At 45.9% G+C, this 26,126-nt stretch overlaps 1 protein-coding gene across 1 annotated transcript; it reads right to left on the bottom strand.

Moving 5' to 3' along the window:
- Nucleotides 1–1,373: 1,373 nt before the first annotated feature.
- MORN3 (MORN repeat containing 3) lies at nucleotides 1,374–9,597 on the bottom strand. Its single transcript, XM_031948541.1, has 5 exons — nucleotides 9,218–9,597; nucleotides 5,552–5,706; nucleotides 4,564–4,723; nucleotides 2,622–2,806; nucleotides 1,374–1,600 (listed from the first exon to the last, which is right to left on the bottom strand). Exons 1-5 carry the CDS (start codon nucleotides 9,360–9,362, stop codon nucleotides 1,532–1,534), a joined length of 714 nt encoding a protein of 237 aa, XP_031804401.1. The 5' UTR covers nucleotides 9,363–9,597; the 3' UTR covers nucleotides 1,374–1,531.
- Between the last annotated feature and the right edge of the window lie 16,529 nt (nucleotides 9,598–26,126).

The following is a 26,126-nucleotide window of genomic DNA, read 5'->3' as shown; positions in this document are numbered from 1 at the left end:
CCGGCCCCAGGCCAGGGAGGACTTGGGAGCTGACCACAATCTCACCCTTGTGACCAAATGTTTCCCTTCAAAATTCTGAACCGGGGCCTGGCCCGAACAAGCCCAGCATTCTCGACAATTTCAGAGCCCGAGTGTATTGGGAAATGGTGATGACCAAATTTTTACTTGAGTAATAATAAAAAAAAATCCCCAAAACACTCTTCATATAATACTGGGTTAAAAGGGGTATGGGGAGTGTACATCTCGAAGATCAGTGACCGGAGCCCCCAGATGGGGGGCCACGAGCCTCGAGTTCTAGTCCTGCCCTCGGCTGCTAACTTGCTCTGTGACTTTGGCCAGTTAAGCTGCCCTCTCTGAGCAGAGTCCTCATCTGTAAGAGAAGAGCTAAGACTGATGGCCTCCAGGGTGGGACATTCTGAGCTCTGACGTTCTTCGTTCTAAAGCCTTTCTCTGTTCTCAAAGTTACTGTTCTAAGCCCGCTCCCAGCCCCGACCTGCATCCTAGGCCCCCTCCCACTATCTGTGTCTTAGACCCCCCATCTTAGTCCTGATCTGTGTCAAAGGCCCCCCCTTTTCTCAGCCTTTATCTAAGTCCTAGGTCCCCCTTCCAGTTCTAATCTTTATCTTAGGCCCCCTCTTGGTCCCTCCCTCTGTGTCCTAGGCCCCCCTCTCCCAATCCTGAATTGTATCCTCGGCCCCTTCCCAAACCTAATGTATATCTTAGTCCCCCCCCCCCCCTTAGTCCTTTGTATCCTAGGCCCTTTTCCAGCCCTTATCTGTGTCCTAGGCCCCCCTCCCAACCCTGATCCATGTTCTAGGCCCCCTCCTCAGTCCCTATCTGTGTCCTAGGCCCCCTCCCAACCTGATCTGTGACCTAGGCCCCAGCCCACCCCCAAGTTCCTATGTTCTAAAGCTTCTTCAGTCGGAGCCCTGGAAGGAGGAAGGTATTGGGGAATGTTAGAAGCTGGGTGGCTGTTCCCCAGTAGTTAAAGCACAGATGATTTGCCCCAGGTCGCCCCGCGAGCTGTTGAGCAGAGCTGGAACGAGCCCAGGTTATCTCTCCCTCTGCTCCCTCCTCTAAGGCTGGAGCGCTGCTGGAGGAATAGGCTCTGCCCTAGGAGAAGTGATGGCCCAAGGTGCTGTGCCGCCAGCCCTCGAGGAAAGGCCCCCACCCTCTCTGGTCCTGCTGCCCTTCCCTTTGGCAGAGAGGCCAGCTGAAGGAAGAGGGATTTGCCAGCGTGTTCCAGGCCAGCCCCCTCCTCAGGAGAGAACTTAGGTCCCCGGCTGCCTTTACCAGCCCCCGTCCCGGATCTGTCCCCTCCCTTCCCGCTCCCCAAAGCCCTTCAGAGGGAATGAGGGAGGGCAGACACAGGGCCCCTTGTTACATCTTCCCTTTATCAGCTTGACCCACCCTGAATGGCCTCTCCTCCCAAGGGCCCTGATGACTCGGCCTTGGGGAAAGGGGGGCTCCTGACCAGCCCCCCAAGTTGCTTCCACTGATTCAGCCTCGGTTGTTGTTCCTGAGAATGGTTTCAGTATCTCTCCTGGATGAACTTGGCTACGGCTTCCTCCAGCACCTTGTCGGGATTCTGCAGTTCGATCTGGAGGGAAGTGGGGATGATGAGCCTGGGGCTGCAGGGAGAGCCCGGCGCAGGTGAGGGGGGCCGCCCCTCGTGCTTCCCCGAGCCGAGCTTCCTCCCTGCCAGGCCCTGAGCTTCCTCCCTGCCAGGCCGAGGCGTCTTGGGGAAGGCCGGCCGTCTGCACCCTCTAACAAAGGGCCCTTGTTTCTCCCTTGGCGGCCTGGCCGGATCCGGGCGTGTCCTGCCTTCCTCGGGGGAGGCTGGGCCACAACAAAGGCAGGTGACTTCTGGCTTGGGCAGCCGGGGCGGAGGGCTTGCCGTGAGTGGCCACCCTGGCAGCTGCGGTTCCAAGCCCCAATGTCACCGGGTCACAAACCAGGCCCGCATTTCTGCCTTTCCCCTGAAAGGTCCCAGAACCATAGACCTCGGGCTAGAAAGGGCGTCAGGGCCCTGTAGACCAGAGTTTCTTGAAACTATATAACTATATATTCCCCCCTTGTTGGCACTGGCTGCTCTTGGAATGACTCGGTCAGATTTGGCGTGCTGGGTATGGGTGCTCATGTGTGTAAGTGCCCAGGGCCGGAAAAGCTTCTGCTTTCATTTTTTAAAATTGTATCTTTTTATTTTCAAAACACATGCATGGGTAATTTTCCAACACTGGCCCTTGCAAAACCTTCTGTTCCGACTTTTCCCCTCCTTCCCCCACCCCCAGATCTTCCTTTATTTTTGAACTCCCACCACTGAGAGTGCACACCTGGCACATTTTAGGGTGGGGGGCCCAGATCTGGGGTTTTTATCCCTTTGAGGAAACTCCCTCCTCCCCTCCACCAGCACAGACTGGCACCTGCTCTGCCACCCAGTGACTTAGGGATTTGTCTGGGAAAGGTTAAGGGGATTCCAGCATTAGACTATCAGGATGTGTCTGAAGTGGGACTGGAGCCCACTCCTCCTAATTTCTATATGCCGTGCCGGGGTTCCCAGGGCTCAATAAAATGTGGGATTGAAAAAGAGGGAAAAAAGAGGGTTTGTGTGGCCAACTGACCTGTGGAATGGGATACTTGGTGGGCTCAGGAGCTTCATCTCGGCCAAAGTCAATCATGGTCCCACATTTGGCCATATCATCTACCCAGAAGCCCTCAAAGAGTTGTCCGTGGTCCACATAGTAGAAGCGGCCCTTCCCATTCTTCATCCCTTGCTGCCAAAAGCCTTCATAGCGGTTTCCATTACCTGTGCAGGAGAAGAGACAGAGACAGACAGAGATGAGACAGAGAAAGAGATAGAGACACAATGTCGTGGGGGCAAGACTAGAACCTGGGCCCTGGGCATCTGGCCTTTCTGGAAGAGACGAGGACCCAAGAGCATCTGAATAATGGAAATCAGCTGGGGGTTGGCCCGGCCCTGTGCTGGGTCCCTGGGGCTCCCATCGGAGCTCACACCTAGTTGGAGAGGAATGACCTCCTTGGGGTGCAATAAGGTAAGGGAAGGTTGTAGGAAGAAAGTACCAGCTGAGGTAGGGAGACCTTGCTCCCTGGGGACGGAAGTGATGAAAGATGGAGGGAGGAAGTGTCAGGCAAAAGGGGCAGGCCCTGACTGGTAATCTGGAGAACTCAGACCTTCAACAACCCATTTCCCTCTCCGGGGGCCTGTGGCTCCAAATTATGCGTTGGGCGTTTTGTTGTAATAAGGATTAACTGAGCAAGTTCTGATGTGGGAACGGACCATGAGCGAAGATGAGAAATTCAGAGAAACCTAGAGACGCTTCGGTGACAGAGGCAGGACAGAGCAGTCGGAACCAGGAGAAGATTTACTCAGTGTACGCAATAATGGAAAGAAAGGAAATGGGGAGAGAACTAGAGTTCATTCACTCTTAGACGAGGCAAAATATCGATTTGTTTTGCTCGAATATCCTTCTCTGTTACAAGAGGGAATGAGGGGGGGAGTGCACTGGGAAAGGAAAAATGAGATTTTAAAATAGCACCAATAAAATAATTTTGAAAATTGGTACTGGAAAAAAATAATAAAATAAAACAGGTGTTGGACCAGAGAAAATGCTGGACTTAAAGAGTCAGAAGAAAGTCGAATTTGCCTAGTTGGGTGAATATGGGCAACTATAGAGGTCTTGCTTTTCTCCTCTGTAAAATGGGGATAATACATGTAATACCCATCCTGGGCTTGTAAGATTCAAAGACCATGGACACTGAGCACTTTGCAGCACTATAAAGCCCTGTGTCAGTGTCAGCTCTTAGGGCCACAGAACCCGAGGTCTGGGCGGGAATTTTTAATGGTGGTTGGGGTGTGTGTGTGAGATAAGCCCCCCTCTGGTGGCCTACTGAAGCTTATGGGGCCCTTCTTAGATTAAAGTACATAAAATAAAGGATTATCACCAAGGAAACGAACTAGATCCAAATTACGTTTTTTAAATAAAGGAGCTCCTTCCCCACTTCCCTCCCAATTAAGAACTCTTGCTCTGTAGCTAGAAAGGACCCGAGTGACCATTTAACTGAAATGCCTCATTTTACATATGAGAAAACTGACCAAGAGAAACTAAGTAAGTCACAAAGGGGCAAAAAGGGTATTTTCAGGCATATAGGTATGATTCTAGAAGGAGGACCAGCTTGGCTTGTTCCCATAGATGAGCCTGGGATAACCAGGGAAGAAGCCTGGGATAATCAGGGAAGAGCCCGGGATAACTAACCATGGAAGAGCTGGGCGCTCTGTGGGCAGGCTCCAGAACTCAGAAGGGGGCAGGAAGCCCTCCAGGACCTTGGGGAACGGAGGCAGAGACAATGGGGGTGGCCTGGGGTGGCCGGACTTGGGAGGCTGGGGGCCGTGTGTCTATTATTCACATGGAGGAGACTGTGTCTCCGTTGGGGCCTGGAGCCCACAGCCCCTCACTGTGCCGTCCCATGTGACCCGCGGGTTGGTGGGACTCCTCAGGGCAGACGGAAGCTTTGGGGGGGGGCAGAGCCCCCAGGGGGACTTACTTAGGCGGAGCATGCCCTCGCCCTCTCTCTGGCCCAGGTTCCACTGGCCCTCATAGATGTCTCCATTAGTATAAAACATGCGGCCCCATCCACTTCGGAGGCCGTCCTTCCACTCTCCTTCATAGTATTCGCTGGGCGCATAGTACCAGACGCCATAACCCTGTGGGAGGCAGAGGGGTCAACCTGCCTCAGCGCTCCTCCAAGAGTCCTCTCAAGTCCTAGTGAGAGGATCATCACCCCATTCTAGAGATGAGAAAACTAAGGCTGAGAAAACACGAGAGGTGGGTCCTGTTCTCAGGAGGCTGGACTCCCAGCCCAGCCGGGGCAGAGTGGAGGGAGGGTTCCTTCATTTCCCAGCCCATTCCCAACTCCAACCAGGAAGCTGAGAGCTTGGCTCTTGCCCCCTTGGCCCTGGGCTCCCCTCACCCCCAATCCCTGCATTTCTTCCAGCCCCCTCCCCCCTTTTCTCACCACCCATGGGAGCATAGGAAGTTTTTAATCTGTGGGAAGGTACCCGGGGCTTCTAACAAAGGTCCCCAGCCTAGAAAATAAAGCCAGGAAATCAGAGAGCCAGGGTGTGGATGCCACAGGGGCCAGGCCCACTCTGGGGCAGGAAAGGGCAGGAGAGATTTCCCAGCCCACCTTCCCGCCCAGTTCCAGGGCAAGAGGAAGCCCTAGCCTCATGGGCTGTTTGCTTCCCAGTGTGTCCTGGTTCCCATCCCCATATCTCTCCTTTCTCCTGCTTCCTGCCAAGGGTTCTGTTCCTGTTTTATTGAGGGGAAGTGACCCTGCGGCAGCCCTTATCACCCTCTCTCAGACTCTGACTCCTTTTCTGACTCCTTCCTCCTCAAGTCTTGGGGTTCCTCTTCCCTTAAGCTCCCTAGATAAGTGGCACTTTTGGGGACCCCCGAGCCCAGTCTGGAAGCTCTGGCCCTCCCTGCCCTAGGAGCCCCACTTCCCCTCTTGCTGAGGAACAGCTCAAACTCACACTTCTCTTGTCGTTGGACCACCAGCCAGAGTAGACCTTCCTATATCTATTCTCAGAGTCAGGAAGGCTGAGGATCCCATAACCATCTCTCTTCCCATACTTCCAGTCTCCATGGTAAATAGCTCCACTCTTTTTCCATTTCTGGATTCCTTTTCCTGATGGAGAAGAGACACCAGACACGTCTCAGATCACCTCGCCCGGAGGAGAGCCGTCTTCGTCCAGATGGGCTCTCGGTCCCCGGAAAGGTTTGCCCGTCTGAGCTCCCGTTGTGAGTTTCTTACCCAGCACTTTTCTGAACCCCTTTCCCACTTCTGAGACAAACTTCCACAGCAACCTCCACTTCCTGGGCCAGCATTCCCATTCCTTGTCATTCTCCTGAGATGCCCAACTGGTTTATTCTCTTGGAGATAGTCTCTAGGGAAGAGTAACTAGGGACTCAGGATGTCTGAAGTTGGTCAGACCTAACCATGTCACTCCCATCCTCACAGAACTCTCCACGGCTCCCTCATTATACATTATTCCTTCCCTCCTGTACCCAATAGCCCCTTCACCCAGTGTGTTCCAACATCTCCCATCTCCTCCCATGGCTTGTTACGGGCTGGTCTCCATTCTTGGGATGCCCTCCTTCCTTACCCCTTATCTCCTAGAACCCCCAGCCCGCTTTGAGACCCAATTCAAGCATCACCTCCCAGAGGAAGGCCTTTATGATTCCTTCCCCCCCCTCCAGGCACTGCTAGTGCCCTCTCCCCCAAAACTACTGGCTAAGTTATAAACTCATATTTATTTAATGGATTAGGGATTACAAAGCACTTTAAAAATAAGTCATCATCATCATCTTGCCAGATCAATGCTATTATGATCTCCATTTCACAAATAAGGGGACTGAGTTCCCTTTTCTCTATTCCTTCTCATTTAATTAAGAAGATTTGTCCAAGATCATGTGGCCAATTTGAACCCAGGTCTTCCTCCAGGTCCAGCATCACCAACTGCCCTTATTTTTTATATTCTATATTCTTGGTTCACCTAAGTGTGTTTCTCTCTTGAGAGAATGTCAGTTACTTGAAGGCTCCCTCAGTGGTTTTGCATCCCCAGCATCTAGTACAGTGTAAAGCATGTGAATAAATGTTTGTTGATGGTTAATTATGGTCCCTAAGTCACTGGGTAGCCTAGCGTAAAGATCCTTAAATTCTCATACTCATCCAGCTTGGGAGGAAGGAGTTGTTTTAGGGCACAACCTGTTTCTTCCTAGGCTCATTTATGGGACCATCAAGCTAGAGCTGGAGGGAATTTCCACTCCCTCTTTCACAAGAGGGGAAACTGAGGGCCAGGGAAGTGAGATGCCTTCCAAAGCTTTCTCCTTTCCTGCTGAAAATCTCTAGGAATCATACAAATTAGGTGACTGACTTGGTAAGGAACCAAAATCGGCAGGTTGGGGGCCCACACGCTAGTTGATATGCGTGTGTGAGGGACTTGGTTTGCCAACAAGTATAAAATTAATCGACAGGCACTTATTAGGTGTGTGCAAGCACTGTTTGGTGCTGGGGACACAAGGCTACTCCCCTCCCTGGAAGGGCTTCCATTCATTCAGCTGCGGGTAGACATAACACGCACATGTAAGTCCAAGGTGATATTTGGGGTCAAGCACTGGTACTGGGGAGAGATGGTGAAGGAAATCAGAGAGGTAGATGTGAGGGACTGAGGGGACTGGAAAGTGAAGAGGGATTAAAGTTCCTTCTGTTTGGACCCAGCATGCAGAACCGGAGCAACCCCTGGAGAGGGAAGATGTAGATGTGCAGATCACTGGCTCACTGGAAGGAAGCAGTGCTAAAGCTGAGGACTGGGTTAGGGGTCCAAGGCCCTGGGTTCAGATCTGCCTCCGATCCTAGCAAAGTCACATCCACCTGTACCTCAGTTTTCGCATTTGTAAAAACTGACTTTAGACTCAAGTGTTTTTGGAGATTCCTTCTAGCTTTCCAGTTAAACCTAATGGTTTAGGATGGATGTGTCCGTTGGGTAGAGATGCTATAGAAGAGAATCTCAGTCAGGTGTCAGACTCCATAGCCACTTAGATCCTTTCTGATTATGGGATTCTCAGGATAATGTTGTGGGTGGTGCTAGTCAATAGTTAAATAACTGAACAAATGAGTGAATGAATTGGGAAGCCATCACGGGGATCATAGAGGCTCATTCTGGTCCAACACCCTCACGGGAAACTGATCCCCAGAGAGGTTAATTTAGCACTCTCTTTCCACTACCATCAAGGAAGGAGATCGGTCTTTGAATCCTCACATCTTCAGCACTTACGGACAATTTCTTACGGACAAGTGGACTAGATGACTTGTCCTTTTGTAGACCTTTAGCACAGTGCCTAGCATACAGGAGGCACTTAATTAATGTTCGATTGCTCTTTTCCCTATGTGTGACTTGTGTTTCTTGTTAAACTAAAGATCTGGCATATAACTGACTTTTAGGTACCTTCCAGTGAGAGTGTGTTGTCAGTGAGTCAGCCACACTTTCCCCTAGTTCTTCTGGTACTCACTAGCATGCTCTAGTTAGGCAAGTGACCTATGGCCTCCAGGTAATTTTTTCCCATACAAAGGGATCAAGATAAAATCCAGGTTTTGGTCACGTGAGCCCGAAAATGTTCATAGAATTTAGCTCTGAAAGGAATTTTAGAAATGACCAAAGGACCATAGGAATTGGATCTTAGACTGGAAGACTAACATGGTTAAATAATTTGTCCAAGCCCAAACAGGTAGCTCATGAGGCAGGGGTCAAAAGTCAAAAGCCAAAGGTCAGACTTTTTGACTACTTGCCCAGAATATTCCTGTTTCTCAAACATGAAGAGCAAGGGCCTAATCTGTGAAGTCCAAACCACTTGGGTCCTCAGAGGGGCTCCTCTGCCCTGTTTTTCTGGGGAAGAAAAGACCATCCCCTCTCCCTTGACTCCTTTCTACACAAAGGGGCTGAGTCGGGAAATTTTAGGTTCTATAACTATCTAGCTGGGTCTTAGTTTCTCTCATCAGTGGAATGGGAAGAGGGAATTTTTAGTACCATAGATCAAAAGGACCTTGGATACCATGCTAGCACGGCACTCCAGAAAGGAGCTGGATTTATAGCCAGAGAATCTGGGTTCAAATTCTACCTTTTCCACTTCTTAGCCGTAGGACACATTCAGGTTGGTTAACTTGTTGTTTTCGAGGGAATTTGGGATTAATGACTCTCACAGGGTTCATTCACACAGTTTAGTTAAGTTCTCTGAGCCTTCATTTTGGATCAGTAGGGAGTTGGAGCAGGTAACCTGAGGTTGGGTTGATTAGATGACCTCAAAGGCCCATTTTGGTTCTGAAAAGCCATAGATTTGAAGTTTTGGGGTTTTAAAGGTCAACTAACCCAAACTGTTCATTGTGCAGTGGAAACTGAGGCCCTCTAAAAACAGGCTTTTTCTAGAGCCACATCTGCCCACTGTGCTACTAGCCTCCCTCTTAGCCATCAGGGTCTGAGAGTGAAAGGGACCCCCAGCCAGACTCCCCTGGGCCCTAAAGGGCATGTTCCCAGTCCCGATCCGACCTTTCTGGGGGCACCCCAGAGCCAAGCTGGCCCCCCCCTGGCCGGCCCCACTGCGCTTGGGTCCCTCGCCTTACCACATCTCAGAACAACCCTTACCGTGTTTCTTGTTATCTTGCCACTCCCCAACATAGCAGTCTCCATTGACCGCATAGATTTCGTGTCTCAGGCCGCTCTTCTGGGCCTTCCGATCCCATTCCATCCATAAGGGCTGGGTCACCTTGGGAATCTTGGTGATAGGCATGGTGTTCGGAGCCTCAGTGGAGGACCTGGAAGAAGGAGCGGGAGCATTAGAGAAGGAGGGACCTTGTCTGAAGTCAGGTTCAGTGTGTGCAGGGGCTCAGGGTTCTATGGGTCCGGGGACTTCTCCTAGATGTCAATTTTGTCAGACAACTCCAAGGTGTCATTTCAAGTTGTTCTCAGTCCCCGGGGGCGATGTGCTGCCCGCTGGTACCTTCTGCTTAACTGACTTTGGGCTCCTCCTGACCCCCCAATTCCTTCCCAGGGAGCAATGATTACACAATGGGCAAGCCAGGGCGGGGGGAGGGCCCACCCGGGGGGTCGTCATGGCACTGAGCCTTGTGACTCGGGACCTTATTTGGTGTCCTACAGCAAACCCTCAGACCCTGGGAGCCTCCCACAGAGGCTGGGAGAGATTAGCTGTGGAGGAAGGGAACACAAAGGGAAGAACTAAGTTAGGAGCGGACGTGGCATGGGAGAGCAGGGCCAGAGATGTGTTCTGCACCATCCCTTTTGGGCAGGTCACCCGGAGGCCCCGGCCAATTCCCGGAAGCTACAGAGAGACCGGGGGGGTCGGGTGGGGAGTGGGGGGGGGTGTTGGGAAGTCCCTGTATGTAACAGGATTAGCAGCAGGCACTCTAAGGAACCTGGGGACCATGGTCTCTTTTAGGGTGGGGGTCTCGGGTGGAACGTTGCGCTGTCTGTAAACAAACACGGGGGAGGATATGTAATGGGAACACTGAGGAGAGGTATCCTGGTCTTCTGTCCAGACTGGATAGTAATGGAATCACCAAAGGAGTCCTCAATGGGAGAATGTCAGAGCTTGAAGGGACTATAGGACATAGAATATCAGGTCTCAAAGCACAAGAGCAGCCCCAGAAGGAAGCAGAGGGCAAAAGGCGTCAGAATTGGAAGGGATCTTGAATAAAACAATGAGTCTGGGAAGGATCTTTGAGCAGAGCAAGGGGATAGCTAAATGGTGCCATGGATAGAGCAGTGGGCCTGAAGTCAGGAGGGACCTAACTTAGACACTTAACACTTAGAGACATTGGGCAAATCACTTAATCCCAATTGCCTCAGAGAGAGAGAGACAGACAGAGAGACAGAGAGACAGAGACAGAGACACAGAGAGAGAGAGACAGAGAGACAGAGACAGAGACAGAGACACACACACACACACACACACACACACACACACACACAGAGAGAGAGAGAGAGAGAGAGAGAGAGAGAGAGAGAGAGAGAGAGAGAGAGAGGAAGAAAGAAAGAACAGAGCATATCAATGATGAGAGAAGGCTGAGAACCCTGATCAGCTGAGCTGATAGCTCAGAGCTGAGAAAACATAGATCATAGGATTTAAAAGCTGGAAGAAACCTTAGGGCAAACTCAGAAACTGATCCCAGCAGACAAGATGTTGCCTTAAGAAGCTACAGATTAATATGATCTGTGCCGTATTGTGTTTTTATTTTGTTAGATATGTCTCAGTTGTATTTGGCCTTGCATATGGCTCATTGCAACTCCTTGGGAGTTTTGAAGCTTTGTCTTAGAATATATGATTTCAAGGTTGGGAGGGAAAAGAGCAGAGCCAGGAGAGTCCTTAGAACACAGAATTTTGAAGCTGGGTGGGATCTCAGAACCTGGCCCAGTAGAGCTGAAAGGTCTCTAACATAGAATGAGGGCCAAGCCTAGAACACTGCAGAGCTGAGAGGGCCCTTAGAACACTGAATGTCTAATGGGAAAGCCCTTAGAACATAGAATGTCAAAGCTAGTTGGGCTTTCAGAACTCAGAATGTCAGAATTGGGAGGGATCTTTGAGACATACAGTACAACTTCCCTCACTTTACAAAACAGGAAACTGAAGGTTAAAGAGAAGAAACTCATTTACTAGCATTGACCTTGAACAAATGACTAAATCTTAATTACTTCCAAAAAATTTTTAAAAAGAGGGAACATTACTCTCCAAGGTCACACAAGGTAGGATTTTCTTACTCCCAGTCCAAAGTTCTTTCATCTTCTAGCCATCTTCCTTTTCCACCTCCACAGGTCACATAAACATAATTTTGCCCTTGCTACTGGCCTTAGGGGGTGATGAGCCAAGGCAATCACTAGATAGAGAACAGGGGCCAAGATTTCTGACTCAAGAGATTTCATGAATCTGTCATTTTTTTTGGTAATGGGGTTAAGTGACTTTTTCAGGCTCACTCAGCTACAAATCATCCAGGGCCAGGGCCAATTTGAACCCAGGTCCTCCTTATTCTCTATTCTCTATCCCTTCTGTACCACCTATCTGCTCTCACCTGTCACTTTCTGGAATTAAAAAAAAAATTTTTTTAGGTTATGCTTATACATTCATTTTTTTAATATATTTTCATAAAAGTCATGTTAGGAGAGAAAAGTCAGAACAAAAGGAGAAAACCACAAGAAAGAAAAATATTTTTAAAATGTGAAATAGCATGTATCAAACCATATTCAGTCTCTGAGGTTCTCTCTCTGGATGCAGATGGCATTTTCCATCCAAAGTTCATTATAGTTGTCTTGGGTCACTGAACCACTGAGAAGAACCAAGTCTTGTCATAATTGATCACCACACAGTCTTGTTGCTGTGTATAATGTTCTCCTAATTCTGCAGGCTTTATTCAGTAGCAGTGCGTATAAATCTTTCCAGGCTTTTCTAAAATCAGCCCATTCATCATTTTTAATAGAAGAAAAATATTCCATTCCTTTCACATACCATAATTTATTCAGCCATTCCCCAACCGATCGGCATCCATCAGTTTTGCCACCACAAAAAGAGCTGCTACAAATATTTTTGCACATGTGGGTCCTTTCCCCTCTTTTATTGTTTCGTTGTGATACAGCCCCAGTAGAGAGACTGCTGGATCAAAGGGTAGGCAGTTGTATAGTCCTTTGGGCATAATTCCAAATTGCTCTCCAGAATGGTTGGATCTGTTCACAACTCCACCAACAATTCATCAGTGTCCCAGTTTTCCCAAATGGCCATTTTAAAAAAAATCTAGGATACTAAGAAATTTGATCAATTTGAGGAGGTGGGGAAAAGGGGGGGCACCCACCTGGTGGTCAGCAGGAGGTGGTCAGAAGTATCTAATAATAATTTATAGTTCTCAAGTTGGCAAAGGTGAATAAAGCCTGGAAGTCAGACAACTTAGATAAGTATAATATCCAAATTTTTACTTGCTACATCCTTTGGAGTTTGTTATATTGTATATTTGTTATTGTGTTTATATAGTTACTAGTTCATTTTCCCTCCTTATCTTGTTAAATTTTCAATTCCTTGAAAGCCGTGTTGTTTATTTGTTTTTAAATATATCTTTGTATCCATAGTGACAAGTCCACAGACCCTGAACCTACAGAAGCTTGATCAATGTTATTTATATTCAATAGAATTAATTGAGGGAAAGATGCTATATAGGGAGAGTTTGTATCTCTCTGTATGGAACTCTCTGGTGCTTCATACAATAACCATCTCACTATAAAAACAAAGCACTTTGAAAGACTTAAGAATTCTGATCGACCAAAAAGACCATCGAGGCAGGATTCCCTTCACTGGCCCCTCCTCCCCACCAGATAGTGGACTCCTGCTACAAGAATAGGACATACATTTTTGGGACTTAGTCAATGTAGGAATTTGCTTTGACACGGTGTATATTTTTGTTGCAAAGGCTTTGTTTATCTTCTCTCTGTTTAGTTAAGAAGAAAAAATGCTTTATAATTAAAAATAAAACTTTTTTAGATGTTTAGTTAAGAAAAAATGCTTTATAATTAAAAATAAAACTTTTTTAAACAGTTTTTTTTTTTTTAAGTTCTTGGGGTTTTGAGGCTGCATCAGGAAATCCTCAGGACTTGGAGAAACAGAAGCGGAAATGAGGATTACTGAGTGATAAAAGCTGATAAAAGCAAAATGCAATGTTCACTGGCTCTTTTGGTGCAAAAACCAGCTCTGAGAGTAAAAAACAAACATGTAGCAGTGTTATTCCCATTTTACAGAAGAAAAAGTGGAACCAGAGGAGTGAAAGGATTTACCTCCAAGTCAACCAACTCTAAGTTCACAGTAGGATCCTGAGTTTAGGATTCCCTGATTCCAAATCTGTAGCTATCCAGCTCTTAGAGTAACAAACATGCAGCAGTGTTGTTCCCATTTTACAGAAGAAGAAAAAAAACAACAACAGAGAAGTGAAGGGATTTGCCTCCAAGTCAACCAACTCTAAGTTCACAGTAGGATCTTGAGTTTAGGATTCCCTGACTCCAAGTCTGTAGCTTCCCATTGAAGTGTTAATGCAATGCCAGACTGCAGAGTGGAAAGAATTTGAAGGTAATTTAATTCCCTATTTACTGATATGGGAAAGGGGTGGCTAGATGCCACAATGGATAGGATACTGAGCCTAAAGTCAGGAAGATGAGTCTTCCACAATCCAAATCTGGCCTCGGCCATTAACTGGCTTGTGAACTGGGCGAGACACTTCATCGGGTTTGCCTCAGTTTCTTTATCTGTAAAATGAGCTGGAAAAAGGAAAGATACTCCTGTACCTTTGCCAAGAAAAGTTGAGAGGAGGGGGGGAAATGTAAGGAGAAGGTCAGAAACAATGAAAAACAACTGAGTAACAAATGCATTAGGTTTGGGGGGTTGCAAAAGCGGAAGGAGAATCACGGGAGCTAGACTGGGAGGTTATATTCTTTTAGATAACGTTTGCACAGAGGAGTAAAAAACCAGGTTTTAGGACCAGGACACCAAGCAAGGAAGGCTTCCTTCCACAGGGGGGAATTCTCTGGTGCTTCTGGGGCACCAGAATTGGTGGTTGAAAACGAGAAAACGAATTGAAAAAGAAAAACGAATTCTAAAAAGCTGGGGTGAAGAGGGGTTGCCGGGACAGCCCGGATTAGTTAGTCCCCAGTCCCACTGACAGGAGAAGTGAGCGGAGGCAGCCCCTCGCCAGCGTCCCTGAGCAGTTGTGTTAGTGTTCTACAAAGTACTACTCAGGGGCATCTAGTCCCCAATCCCCCCTGTTACAAAGCAGGAAATTCAGACTTAGGTTAATCGATTATACGGTAATTTGAGGCGCCAGGACTGGGACCTCGAAGTCCTGACTCCAAGGGTCTCTGGGAAACTCCTGCCTAAGGAGGCATCCAGCCTTGGGGGTCGTGCCCCCCAGCCTTCTTTCCCTGGGAGCCCCGCCCCCGAAGGCTCAATGGCAAGGTGAGAGGCGGGGAAAGCCGGGGACCCCTCACAGGCCGCTCCACGAGGCGGTGGGGAGGGAGGGGACTCGGAGGAGGGGCGGGGTGCTCCAGCATCTCTCCGGCTCGCACAGCCCGGGTCCCTGCCCCTACGCAGGCTATTCAAGTACGTCCTTCCTTCGCAGCTCTCTGGAGACGCGCACTCACCTCGAGGTGCCCTGGCTCCGCCCCTGACCCCCAGGAGCCAAGGAACGGTCGGTCCAAAGCCTTGGCCCAGCCTGCCTGGCCGCTGTGCAGCTCGCGCCCTCGAGCCCGGGACCCAGGCGGGGTCACCCTGGCAACGCCGGGACAACTCAAGAGCAGCCTCGCGTGCGCCTCCTGAGTCGGCTTGGAGCAGAGCCCAGTGGCTCTGGGGATAATGGGGAGCTCTGGGGATCCCCAAGCCAGGAAGCAAACCCCTCTCCCTTGCCCCTCCTTCTTTACTAAGGCAGAAATATGGGAGAGGGGAAGATGGGGCAGGGCGTGGGGGTGGGACGGTCAGAAGGGACCCCTCAAAAGGGCCTATGTTTCCCCTGGAGACAATAGCTCAGCCTGGCCCGGTGCCCCGCAGGGCTGGCAGGGCTGAGCTTTGGACTGTGAGGCAGAGAGGGAAAATGGTTACCAGGGACCCCAAGCTGAAAAATAGGATTCAGGAGGCGGCCAGCAGGCGTCTAATAATAACTTACAGAGTTCTCAAGTTGGCAAAGCGCGTTACCCAAATGAAGGAGGCAGGCCGGGGCACACTGAGGACTCTGGCTTAGGAGCCAGAGGCCCTGGCTCAGATTCTCACTCAGCATCCCGGCACATCACTGACTCTTACTGGGTCCCAGTCTGTGAAAGGCGCTCCCAGCTCTCCATCCATGTCCTATAACTGGGAGATTTCGAAAGTTTAGCTACTAGCCTTGGATACCATTTGCACCTTACCCCAGCTGTTAGGTCAATGATCAGCTTTTTACAAATGGGGAAACCAAGGTTCAGTGTAACTTGGGCATGGTCACTAACACAGGTTAGTAAGGGACAAGACATGATTGGAACCCAGCTCTTGCTGCCTTCAGGTCTAGCTTTCTCTCCTTCCTTTTGGCTCTCAGTTCAGCAAGGTATAGGTTATGTATTTGGACACCATCTTGGCTGCTGACTAAACAAAATTTAGAGAATGTGGAGTTCCTTCCTTCTTCCCAATGCTCAATCTAACACAGATGCAGATCATTAAAATGCACAGAGAGAAATAGCATAGCATGATATATAGATTGCTGGATTTGCTGTTTGGAAGTCCTGTTCAAATCCTGCCTGTGACATTTACCAGCTGTGTGACTATGGGTAAATGGCTTAACCTCTCTGAGTCATTGGGTTTCTGATTTATATTCTCTATCATATCTGCCTAAAAGGGTTTTTTGAGACTCAAATTAGATAGTGGACCAAAACACAGCTGCAATTGAGTATCAATTAATGAGAATCTGTCTGAACTTGTACTTTTTTCCATTTCTCAAAATCTAAGCAAGCTGTCTAAACTTCTAAGGGTCTCAGTTTCTTCATCTTGAAAACTTTAATTGAAATGAATTTGAAGAGGGAAAGAAAATATATATATATATACGTTCATTTGGGTTTAGAAATCTTATTCAACAGAGAAGTTGGAGGAGAAGGAAATAAGAAAAAGGGAGACAGTCGAGATTTTTGAGGAGAACAAGGTAAAAAGAGAAGAATAAACAAAAAAATAGGATGGAGGGAAATACGCAGTAATCATCATTGTGAATGTGAATGGAAGGAACTCATCCATACAGTAGAAGATCACAGAATAGATTAAGAACCAGAATCCAATAATATGTCATCTATAAGAAATACACAAAACAGAAAGGTACATAAGAGTTAAAATAAAGGACTGGAATATAATCTATTATGGTTTTTTGGTTGAGGTTAAAAAAAAAAAGGAGTAGAAATCATGATCTCAATCAAGGCAAAAGTAAAAATACACTTAATTTTAAAAGATAATCAGGGAAATTACATTTTGTAAAAAGGTACCATAGAAAATTAAGTAATATCAAAAAATTTCACAGCAAGTTTTACTGATAAAAGCTTTATTTCTCAAATATATGGGGAACTGAGTCAATTTGTAAAAATAAAAACCATCCCAACTGATGAACTGAGGAAAAGTACGTGAATGGGGAGTTTTCAGAAGAAATCAAAGCTATCTATAATCATCTGGGAAAAAAGTGCTCTGAATCACTATTGATTAGAAAAATGCAAATTAAAATAACTGTAAGGTATCATGTCATTAACATGACAGAAAAGGAAAATGACAGATATTGGAAGGGATGTGGAAAAATAGGTGCATTATTGATGGAGTTGTAAACTGATTCAACCACTCTAGGAACTATTGTGTATACTTTTTGACTCAGAAATACCATTTTTAAGTCTGTATCTCTAAGAGATTTAAATAAAAAGGAAAAAGACCTGCACATACAAAAATATTTATGACAGTTCATTTTACAGTACAAAGAATTGGAAATCAAGGAATGCCCATCAAATGGGGAATGACTAAATAAATTGTGTTATATGAGTTTGATGGAATTCTACTGTGCTATAAGAAATGATGAGAGGAGGCGTTTCAGAAAAACCTGGAAAAACTTATTTGAAGTAATGCATATGAAGTGAGCAGAACCAGGAGATCATTGTATACAGTACAGCAATATTATAATATGATCAGATATGAAAGAATTAATTCCAAAGGACTCATGATGAAAAGTTCTATTTACCTCTAGAGAGAAATCTGAATGTAAAGTAAAGTATAATTTATTTTATTTTCTTGGTTTTTTTGGTAATATGACTAAATATGGAAATAAGTTTTGCATGGTTTTATATATGTAACATGTATTTTTGCTGGTCTTCTCAATGGCTGGGGAAAAGATTGAAGGGAGGAAGAGAATTTGGAACTCAAAATTAAAAAAAAAAAGAATATTAAGCTTTAAATAATAAAATTTTAAAACTAAAATGAGAAAGTTTGACAACATGACCTCATTGGCTTCTTCCAGATTTAAATCTATGATAATATGATTTGAATTAAATTTATCTGTTTATGGTTCGTACCTTTTTCTACTAGATTTTATTTGTATTTATATCTCAATATTTTGCATATGATTGCGTACCATTGGTGTTTGATAATTGCTTTTTGGATGAATGAATTGGTAGCTTGTCAATCTATCCTCTATACAGCTATCAAAGTGATATTCCTGAAGCTCAGGTCTGACCGTATCATTTCTTAGTTTAAAATCCTACAGTAATTCCCTGTTTCTTCTAAATCAAGTCCAAAGTCCTTGTTTAGTATTTAAATCCCTCCACAGACTAATACCAATCAACATTTTAGGCTTATAGCAACTTGTTGTATTTTTTTTTCATACATAGTTTCAGTCAAAATTGTTTGAGTCAAATTGGCCCAGTTATATTCTATGTGTCCTCTGACAGAATGTAAACCTCTTGAGGGCCAGAATGTCTGACTTCCTTCAAAACTCAACCCAGGCCTACAAAAGGTCTTTCCATATCTTCTAACACCAGTTCCTAGTGCCTTTATTCCTCAAAACTACTTGCTATTTACTTTGTATAGATAGCATCCCCTCTGGGTTTTAACCTACTTTCACATTACGGTTATGATTCCAGACCTTTGATAGGTCAGTTGACTACATAGGGTTCTTCATGTAACTATGAAAACTGTTGATCACAAGTCTCTACTCGATCAGCTAGTTAACTCAATGAGCTTTTTATTGATTGTTGCTCAGTCACTTCAATCATGTCTGACTTTGTGACCTCATTTGAAATTTTCTTGGCAAAGATATTGAAGTGGTTGCCATTCCCTTCTCCAGCTCATTTTACAGATGAGGAAACTGAGGCAAACAGTTTGCTCATATCACAGCTAGGAAACGTCTAAAGCTAGATTTGAACTTAAAAAGATTAGTCTTCCTGACTCCAGGCCTATCACTCTGTCCCTTAAGACACCTAGCTTCTCTCAATGAGCTTTATTTTTTTCCCTCAATAGTATTTTATTTTTTCAAATACACATTTATTTTTATAAGATTTTGTGTTACAAATTCTTCTCCCTCTCTCCATTTTTTCCCCCTCTCCAAGAGGGCAAGCAATGTGATATGGGTAAATTTTTAAAAAATATATTTCCATATTTGTCATATTGTATAAGGAAAAATCAGATCAAAAGGGGAAAAAATTCATAAGAAAGAAAAAGCAAAAATAGGTGAAAATACTATGCTTCAATCCACATTCAGTCTCCATAAAATTCTTTCTCTGCACACAAATAGAACTTTCTATCCCAAGTCTATCGGAAATGTCTTGAATCATTGCATCACTGAGAAGAGCCAAGTCCCTCACAGTTGATCATCACGCAAACTTGTTTCTGTGTAATATTCTCCTGGTTCTGCTCACTTCACTCTACTTTTCTGAAATCACCCTGACTTAGCTTTATTTTTAACAAAGATATTTTAGTAAAGCGGTATAATAAGAACAGTTTTTACAAAAAAAAATTTTCCCTCAAATCCTAGAGCCTTTTGAATTAGTGACCAATTCATATCACCCTTTGATGCTTCATCTGGAGGAGTTTTGCCTTATATAAATGAATGTGTATATACCTAGGGTATATCCTCTCAGAGGGGACAGCTAGGTGGCCTAGTGGATAAGAACATCAGCCTTGAAGTCAGGAGGACCTGAGTTCAAATCTAGCCTCAGACACTTAACACTTCCTACTTGTGTGACCCTGGGCAAGTCACTTAACCCCAATTGCCTCAGCAAAAATAATAATAATAATAATAAATAAAAATAAAAGATATATATATTGGCAGAATTCCCTTGAACCTTGATGGGACATGTCGCCATCCTGGCTCTGGGAGCAAGAGCCAGAATTAAATATCTGTCTGGAGTCCATGGTTGCCATCCTTCTCTGGCTTATACTAGAAGCTTTCTCCTCCTCCTCTGGACTAAATGCATCCCTTCATCTTCAGTATTTCAGTCTCCTCTTGAATGGATGCATTGTTTTCTACTGCCCTGGTCTCCCTGGCAGCACGCTCAGTGTGGGGACAGGGTTGAAGAAAAGAGGAAAGAGAAAGCTTTTCTCTCTCTTCCCCCAAAGGCAATTCCCTCTCCAGGGGCCTTGGCTCCAACTTCCAAGTTGTGTCCTCTGGGATGAAATCTCCTCCACTGGGAGCGTCCAAGCACTGGACTGAGCCATGGCTGGAATTCCTCCCGTTATTTAATACCCCCCCGGAGGCGATGTCAGCTTGTTTGCTCGGCCAATGGGGGTGCATTTCCTGACCCGATGAAAGTGGTTGACACCTTGTAAAGAAATCACTGGGGAGAACCATTTTGAGCATCAACATTTAAGACTAAATCTGTGATTACATTAGCTGAGCTGAGGGGACAACCACATTTCTCCTTCCTTACATAGAGATTTAAAATGTACTTCTCTGTGTACTCGTTGTCCACCCTATCACAATATAAAGTTTTAGGATTCTTGAGGACAGAGATTCTCTCCCTTTCCCCTCTCTCTCCCCATCTCCCTTCCCCTTTCTCTCCCCTTCTCCCTTTCCTTCTCTCTCCCTTCTTCTTCCCTCTCCCCCTCTCTCTCCCCCTCTCCTTACCCCCTCCTTCCCCCTTTCCTTCTCCTCCCCCTCTCCTTTCTCCTCTCCCTCCCCCTCTCCCTTCCAATCATTTGTTAGGAACGAAGGATAGGGAATCATGTTTCAGGCAAGGATCAAGGAAGCAAGCATCTTTTTATCAAGCAACTACTATGTGCCAGGGGCAGCCAGGTGGCAGAATGGATGCAACAATGGACCTGGAATCAGGAAGACTCGAGGTCAAATGTGTAGTCAGATACTTACTAATTGTGTGACCCTGAGCAAGTCGCTTTAGTCGGTTTGCCTCAGTTTCCTCATCTGTAAAATAAGCTGGAGAAGGAAAAGGCAAACACTCCAGCATCTTTACCAAGGAACTCCATGGTTTCCCAAATGGGGTCCCGAAGAGTTGGACACAACAGAAAAAACTGAACTATTCACACACATACTCAAGTGTGGGGAAGTAAAGACAAGGACATCCAATCCAATCAGCATTATGAGCATATATGCTGGACATTGCCAGAGGCTGGGCACACAAAGAAGCCGATTAGCTGCTGCCCTCAAGGAATTTCCATTTTCCTGAGGGAATCCAACATGGATGGGGATAATTATATGTTCGGACAAAAGAGCTGGAAGGCAGTTCTAAGGTCATTTAGCCCGACCTCCTCATTTTCCACATAATGAAATGAAGGCCTGGGCTGATTTGTCAAGATTATACAGAAAAATCCAGTGACAGAGCCAGGATCTTCCAACACTAGTTTTTAGCATTCTTTCAATCTAGTCTCTTTTTTCATTCTCTCTCTCTCTCTCTCTCTCTCTCTCTCTCTCTCTCTCTCTGTCTCTCTCTCTGTCTCTCTGTTTTTCTCTGTCTCTGTATGTCTGTCTCTGTCTCTGTGTCTCTGTCTTTGTCTCTCTGTCATTTGGGTTTAGAATATATCCGACCCAATAGGGAAGTAGGAAAGGAAGAGGATAAGAGAAAGGGGAGTGCTAATAAGAGGTAGGGCAGACTAAGGAAGGCAGTGGTCAGAAAGAAAACTTTGAGAAAGCAAGAAATATGATATCAATTATACATATGAAATCATGCAAAACCTATTTCCCATGTTAGCCAGGTTGCAAGAAAAATAAAGTGAAAAAATTAAACTTGATTTGTACTCAGATTTCTTTAGTTCTCTGGAAGTAGATAGCATTTTTCATCATGAGTCCTTCAGAACTCTGCTAGGTCTCAGCACAGTGCCTGGAACATAGTAGGTGCTTAATCAGTATTTATTGACTGACTAATCCTTTGCTCCGATAAATCCAGTGGCTCTGTTATATGCAGTATTCAATATAAAGTCCTTTGGCTAGTTTCCAAAGCCCTTCATCCCCCTAACCCCCACTTCCACCTTTGGAGACCTCTGATGCTTTACTCCCTCCCCTCCTTCCTCCCACTTCTTCTCCAAGACCAGCAACACTGGCTGTTTCTCCCCAGACAAGTCCAGCCAGAGTGAAGCTGCTTGCACCTCCTTGCACTGGACACTCTCTCCTACGCACACCTCTGCAATCACTACTCCTCACGCCTGAAATCTTCTCTTCCTCACATTTCCTAATTCATTGACTTTTTTGGCGATATGGGAGTAGAGCAAGGGGGATTTTGGGCATAGTTCCAAAGTACCTTCCAGAATGGCGATTCCAATTCACCATGTACCAAACAGCACCTCAGTGCCAGTCTTCCCACGTCCCCTCCAACAATTGTCATTTCGTTTTGCTCAACTTTGCCATTCCGGTAGGTATAAGGCAGACCCTTGGAGTTGTTTTAATTTTCAGTTTTATAATCCTGATTCCTTTTAGATTTAGCTCAAAAGACACCATTTAGAGGAGTCTCTTCTAATTCACTCTGTTTGCTTCTGAGGTTTCCTTCCATCTCTTCTGTAGATGTTCGGGGAGGATTAGCTTCTGTGGTGTGAAGGCTTGCTGCTTTCCATTTGTCCATCTAGCACTCAGCTCTCACTCCAAGAAGCTGTAACTTGTGCGGGTTAGGAAATGGTCTCAGCAGATGTTGAGGGTAGCCTGTGGCCCTCAAACCCATTGATGAGTTAGAGGGATGTCTGTCCCAAGCATGTGAAGACTTCTCCCAGGGGAATGGGTGGATGAGAACAATTTGTTCCAACAGCAATGAAAGCAGTGAAGCAGGTGCTGGGGAGTGCTAAGAGCCTGTTCAGACATGAAGGCGCCGAGCTCATCCCTGCATCCGGAGCCATCATCAGTAACCCTGACTTTTGTCCTGTCACTGGACCTCAGGGACTCTGGAAGTGAGGCTGATGACTTTGTGAAAGTCTGACTCATTTAATTCCAATTCCCAAGCCCGTCATCATCTCATAAAGTCCCTGGTCCTCTCCAGAAAACCAAAGACAAACAGCTCATTTGAACCCATTTCCTGCTGCCCTCAAGGAATTTCCATTTTCCTGAGGGAATCCAACATGGATGAAGATAATTATATGTTCAGGCAAAAGAGCTGGAAGGCAGTTCTAAGGTCATTTAGTCCGACCTCCTCCTCCTTTAGAATGTAAGCTGCTTGAGGACAGGAACTGCTTTTAATTTATGTCCCTAACCTTTAGCCGAGTTTCTGGCACAGAATAATTATTTAATAAATGATTGACAAGGTCATTGTGTGTGTGGGGGGGTGTCAAATAAGCCAAGGGCTGTAAAATACTTTGAAAACTTTAAGGTGATATATGTTTGTTATCATTACTATTTCTCTCAAAAAAAAATCTTGCTGAATAACTAGTCTGGTCCCTCCTTCAGTGAGAAGAGTCAAGATTCTAAATACTTCATTGACTGGGAATTTCAGCCACCTTGTCTACCAGGCTCCCTGTAAGATGCCAACATTGAGGTATTCATTACTCAAGAGAGGGACCAGTCATCATCCCTTCCTCTGTCTCTCTCATTTTCTTCTTCTCTTCCTCCCTTTCTTCTTCCTGTCTTATTTCCCTCCTTCCTTCTCCCTCTCTCCTCCCTCCTTCTTTCTCCTTTCTCTCCTTTCCTTCTATTTCCCTCCCTCTCCTTCTCTTTCATATTCTTTTCTCTCTCTCTCCTCTTTTCTATTTCCCTTCTTCCTCCTCTCCCTCTCTCCCCTCCCTTCTTCTCTCCTTTCCTTTTCTTCTTCCTCTTTCTTTCCCTCTCCCTCTTTCATGTTCTTCTCTCCCTCTTTTTCTGCTCCCTTTCTCCTATTTCTATCCCTCCTTCTCTCTCTCTCTCTCTTCTCCTTTTTTCTCCTTTCTCTGAATCTCTCTCTTCCCTCCTTTCCCCCTCTCTTAGGATAAGTGGTGGCTTAGATTGTAGTTGTGGTCATCCATAGTGCGCAGTCAGGGGCTTTGCCCCAAGGTTTGGAGAAAACTCTAAAGGTTTTTTGAGGAAATCCCAACTCCTGCCTAGCCATTCACTGGAGCCCTTGTGCCCTGGCCTCCTGCTGCCTTAGCTAGGACCTAGCTGGCTTAGTGAGCGGGCCCCAGGGCCAGAGGAGGCTGGCAATGCCGGGGCCCAGGCAGATCTGGGGCAGGTGGCAGCTTTATCTGCAGGCTGACCAGCCTCATTACAAATCTGTGGCCTTGTTCTCCCTGCAGGTCAAGGCACCTGATACATTATTCACAGGCTCAATCTGTGCTTGGTGCCAGGGACCCCCCTTGCCAGGGTGGCTGCTCGGGTGCCAGGTGTAAGATTTTCATCCACTTCTGCTGGCCCCTTCTCCTCCCCAGCTTTGGATGTTTCCCACTCATTAGCCAGAAGGCTCCAAATTCACAACTGTTCCAGTGAATCTAAGTCAGTCAATCTGCCTTTCTCGTTAGGTAAACTTGAGAACCCCAAGACACCGACATTCACCCCTGCTTGGGGGAACAGGTTAGAACAAACATGATGATTCCCATTTTACAGATGAGCAAACTGAGTGAGGGTCCAAAACGTTACACATCTTGTCCACAGACACGCAGTGTCAGAGGCAAGACTGGAATCCAGAACTGGCTCTTCCCAGGGTAGAGCAGAGGCTTCTGATAGACTCTTTGTCTGTCTCTCATTCTCTCTTTCTTAGTCTCTCTCTGTCTCTCTCTTCTCTCTCATTTTCTCCTTTTTTCTTTTTCTCTCTTTCGACCTATCTCTCACTTTTTGTTTCTCTCTGTGTCTCTCATTCTGTCTTTCTCTTTCTTCTCTCTCTCTTTCATTCTCTGTCTCCACCATTCTCTGTTTTTGTCTCTTTCTCCTTTTTTCCTCTTCTCTCTCTCTGACTGTCTCTCACTTTTTGCTTCTCTCTGTCTCTGTCTCTCTTTCATTCTCTGTCTCTGCCATTCTGTTTTTGTCTCTTTCTCCTTTTTTCCTCTTCTCTCTCTCCGCCTGTCTCTCACTTTTTGTCTCTCTGTCTCTGTCTCTTTCATTCTCTGTCTCTGCCATTCTCTGTTTTTGTCCCTTTCCCCTTTTTTCCTCTTCTCTCTCTCTGCCTGTCTCTCACTTTTTGTTTCTCTCTCTGTCTCTCACTTTTTGTCTCTCTTTCATTCTCTGTCTCTGCCATTCTCTGTTTTTGTCTCTTTCTCCTTTTTTCCTCTTCTCTCTCCCCTGTCTCTCACTTTTTGTCTCTCTGTCTCTGTCTCTCTTTTTGTCCTTCTCTGTCTCTGCCATTCTCTGTTTTTCTCTTTCTCCTTTTTCCTCTTCTCTCTCCTGTCTCTCACTTTTTGTCTCTTCTCCTCTTTCTTCTCTGTTTTGTCTCTTTCTCCTTTTTCCTCTTCTCTCCTCCCCTGTCTCCCTTTTTTTGTCTCTCTTCCTTCTTCTCTCTCTTTTTCTCTGTTCGCCATTCTCTGTTTTTCTCTTTCTCCTTTTTTCCTCTTCTCTCTCTCTGACTGTCTCTCACTTTTTGCTTCTCTCTGTCTCTGTCTCTCTTTCATTCTCTGTTTTTGTCTCTTTCTCCTTTTTTCCTCTTCTCTCTCCGCCTGTCTCTCACTTTTTGTCTCTCTGTCTCTGTCTCTCTCTTTCATTCTCTGTCTCTGCCATTCTCTGTTTTTGTCTCTTTCTCCTTTTTTCCTCTTCTCTCTCTCTGACTGTCTCTCCTTTTTTCTCTCTTTCTGTCTCTCTTTCTTCTCTGTCTTGCCATTCTTTTTTTGTCTCCTTTTTTCCCTCTTCTCTCCGCCTGTCTCTCACTTTTTGTCTCTCTGTCTCTGTCTCTCTCTTTCATTCTCTGTCTCTGCCATTCTCTGTTTTTGTCTCTTTCTCCTTTTTTCCTCTTCTCTCTCTCTGCCTGTCTCTCACTTTTTGCTTCTCTCTGTCTCTCTCTCTCTCTTTCATTCTCTGTTTTTGTCTCTTTCTCCTTTTTTCCTCTTCTCTCTCTCCGCCTGTCTCTCACTTTTTGTCTCTGTCTCTCTCTCTCTTTCATTCTCTGTTTTTGTCTCTTTCTCCTTTTTTCCTCTTCTCTCCCCTGTCTCTCTTTTGTCTCTTGCTCTGTCTCTCTCTTTCATTCTCTTCTTATTCTCTGTTTTTGTCTCTTTCCTTTTTTCCTCTTCTCTCTCCCCTGTCTCCTTTTTTTGTCTTGTCTCTCTCTCTCTCTTTTCATTCTTGTTTTTGTCTCTTTTCCCTTTTTTTTCTTTTTTACTTCTCTCCTTTTTGCTTCTCTCTGTCTCTGTCTCTCTTTCATTCTCTGTCTCTGCCATTCTCTGTTTTGTCTCTTTCTCCTTTTTTCCCTTCTTCTCCCCCCTGTCTCTTTTTGTCTCTCTGTCTCTGTCTCTCTCTTTTCATTTTCTGTCTCTGCCATTTCTGTTTTTGTCTTTCCCTTTTTTCCTCTTCTCTCTCCGCCTCCTTTTTGTCTCTCTGTCTCTGTCTCTCTCTCTTTCATTCTCTGTCTCTGCCATTCTCTGTTTTTGTCTCTTTCTCCTTTTTTCCTCTTCTCTCCCTTTGTCTCTCTCTTTTTGTCTCTCTGTCTCTCC

This window comes from Sarcophilus harrisii, chromosome 1 (assembly GCF_902635505.1).
Source record: "Sarcophilus harrisii chromosome 1, mSarHar1.11, whole genome shotgun sequence".
Classification (NCBI taxonomy): domain Eukaryota; kingdom Metazoa; phylum Chordata; class Mammalia; order Dasyuromorphia; family Dasyuridae; genus Sarcophilus; species Sarcophilus harrisii.
Note: the sequence above shows the minus strand (reverse complement) of the source record. Positions and strands in the feature narration are given on the sequence as shown.

Excerpts from the sequence above, each read along its gene's own strand:
- MORN3 (XM_031948541.1), bottom strand. The coding sequence starts at position 9,362 with ATGCCTATCACCAAGATTCCCAAGGTGACCCAGCCCTTATGGATGGAA. Across the intron at positions 4,724-5,551 it reads GGTCCAACGACAAGAGAAGT|GGTTATGGCGTCTGGTACTA; the intron begins GTGAGTTTGAGC and ends TGCCTCCCACAG. Across the intron at positions 1,601-2,621 it reads CCAAGTATCCCATTCCACAG|ATCGAACTGCAGAATCCCGA; the intron begins GTCAGTTGGCCA and ends ACTTCCCTCCAG.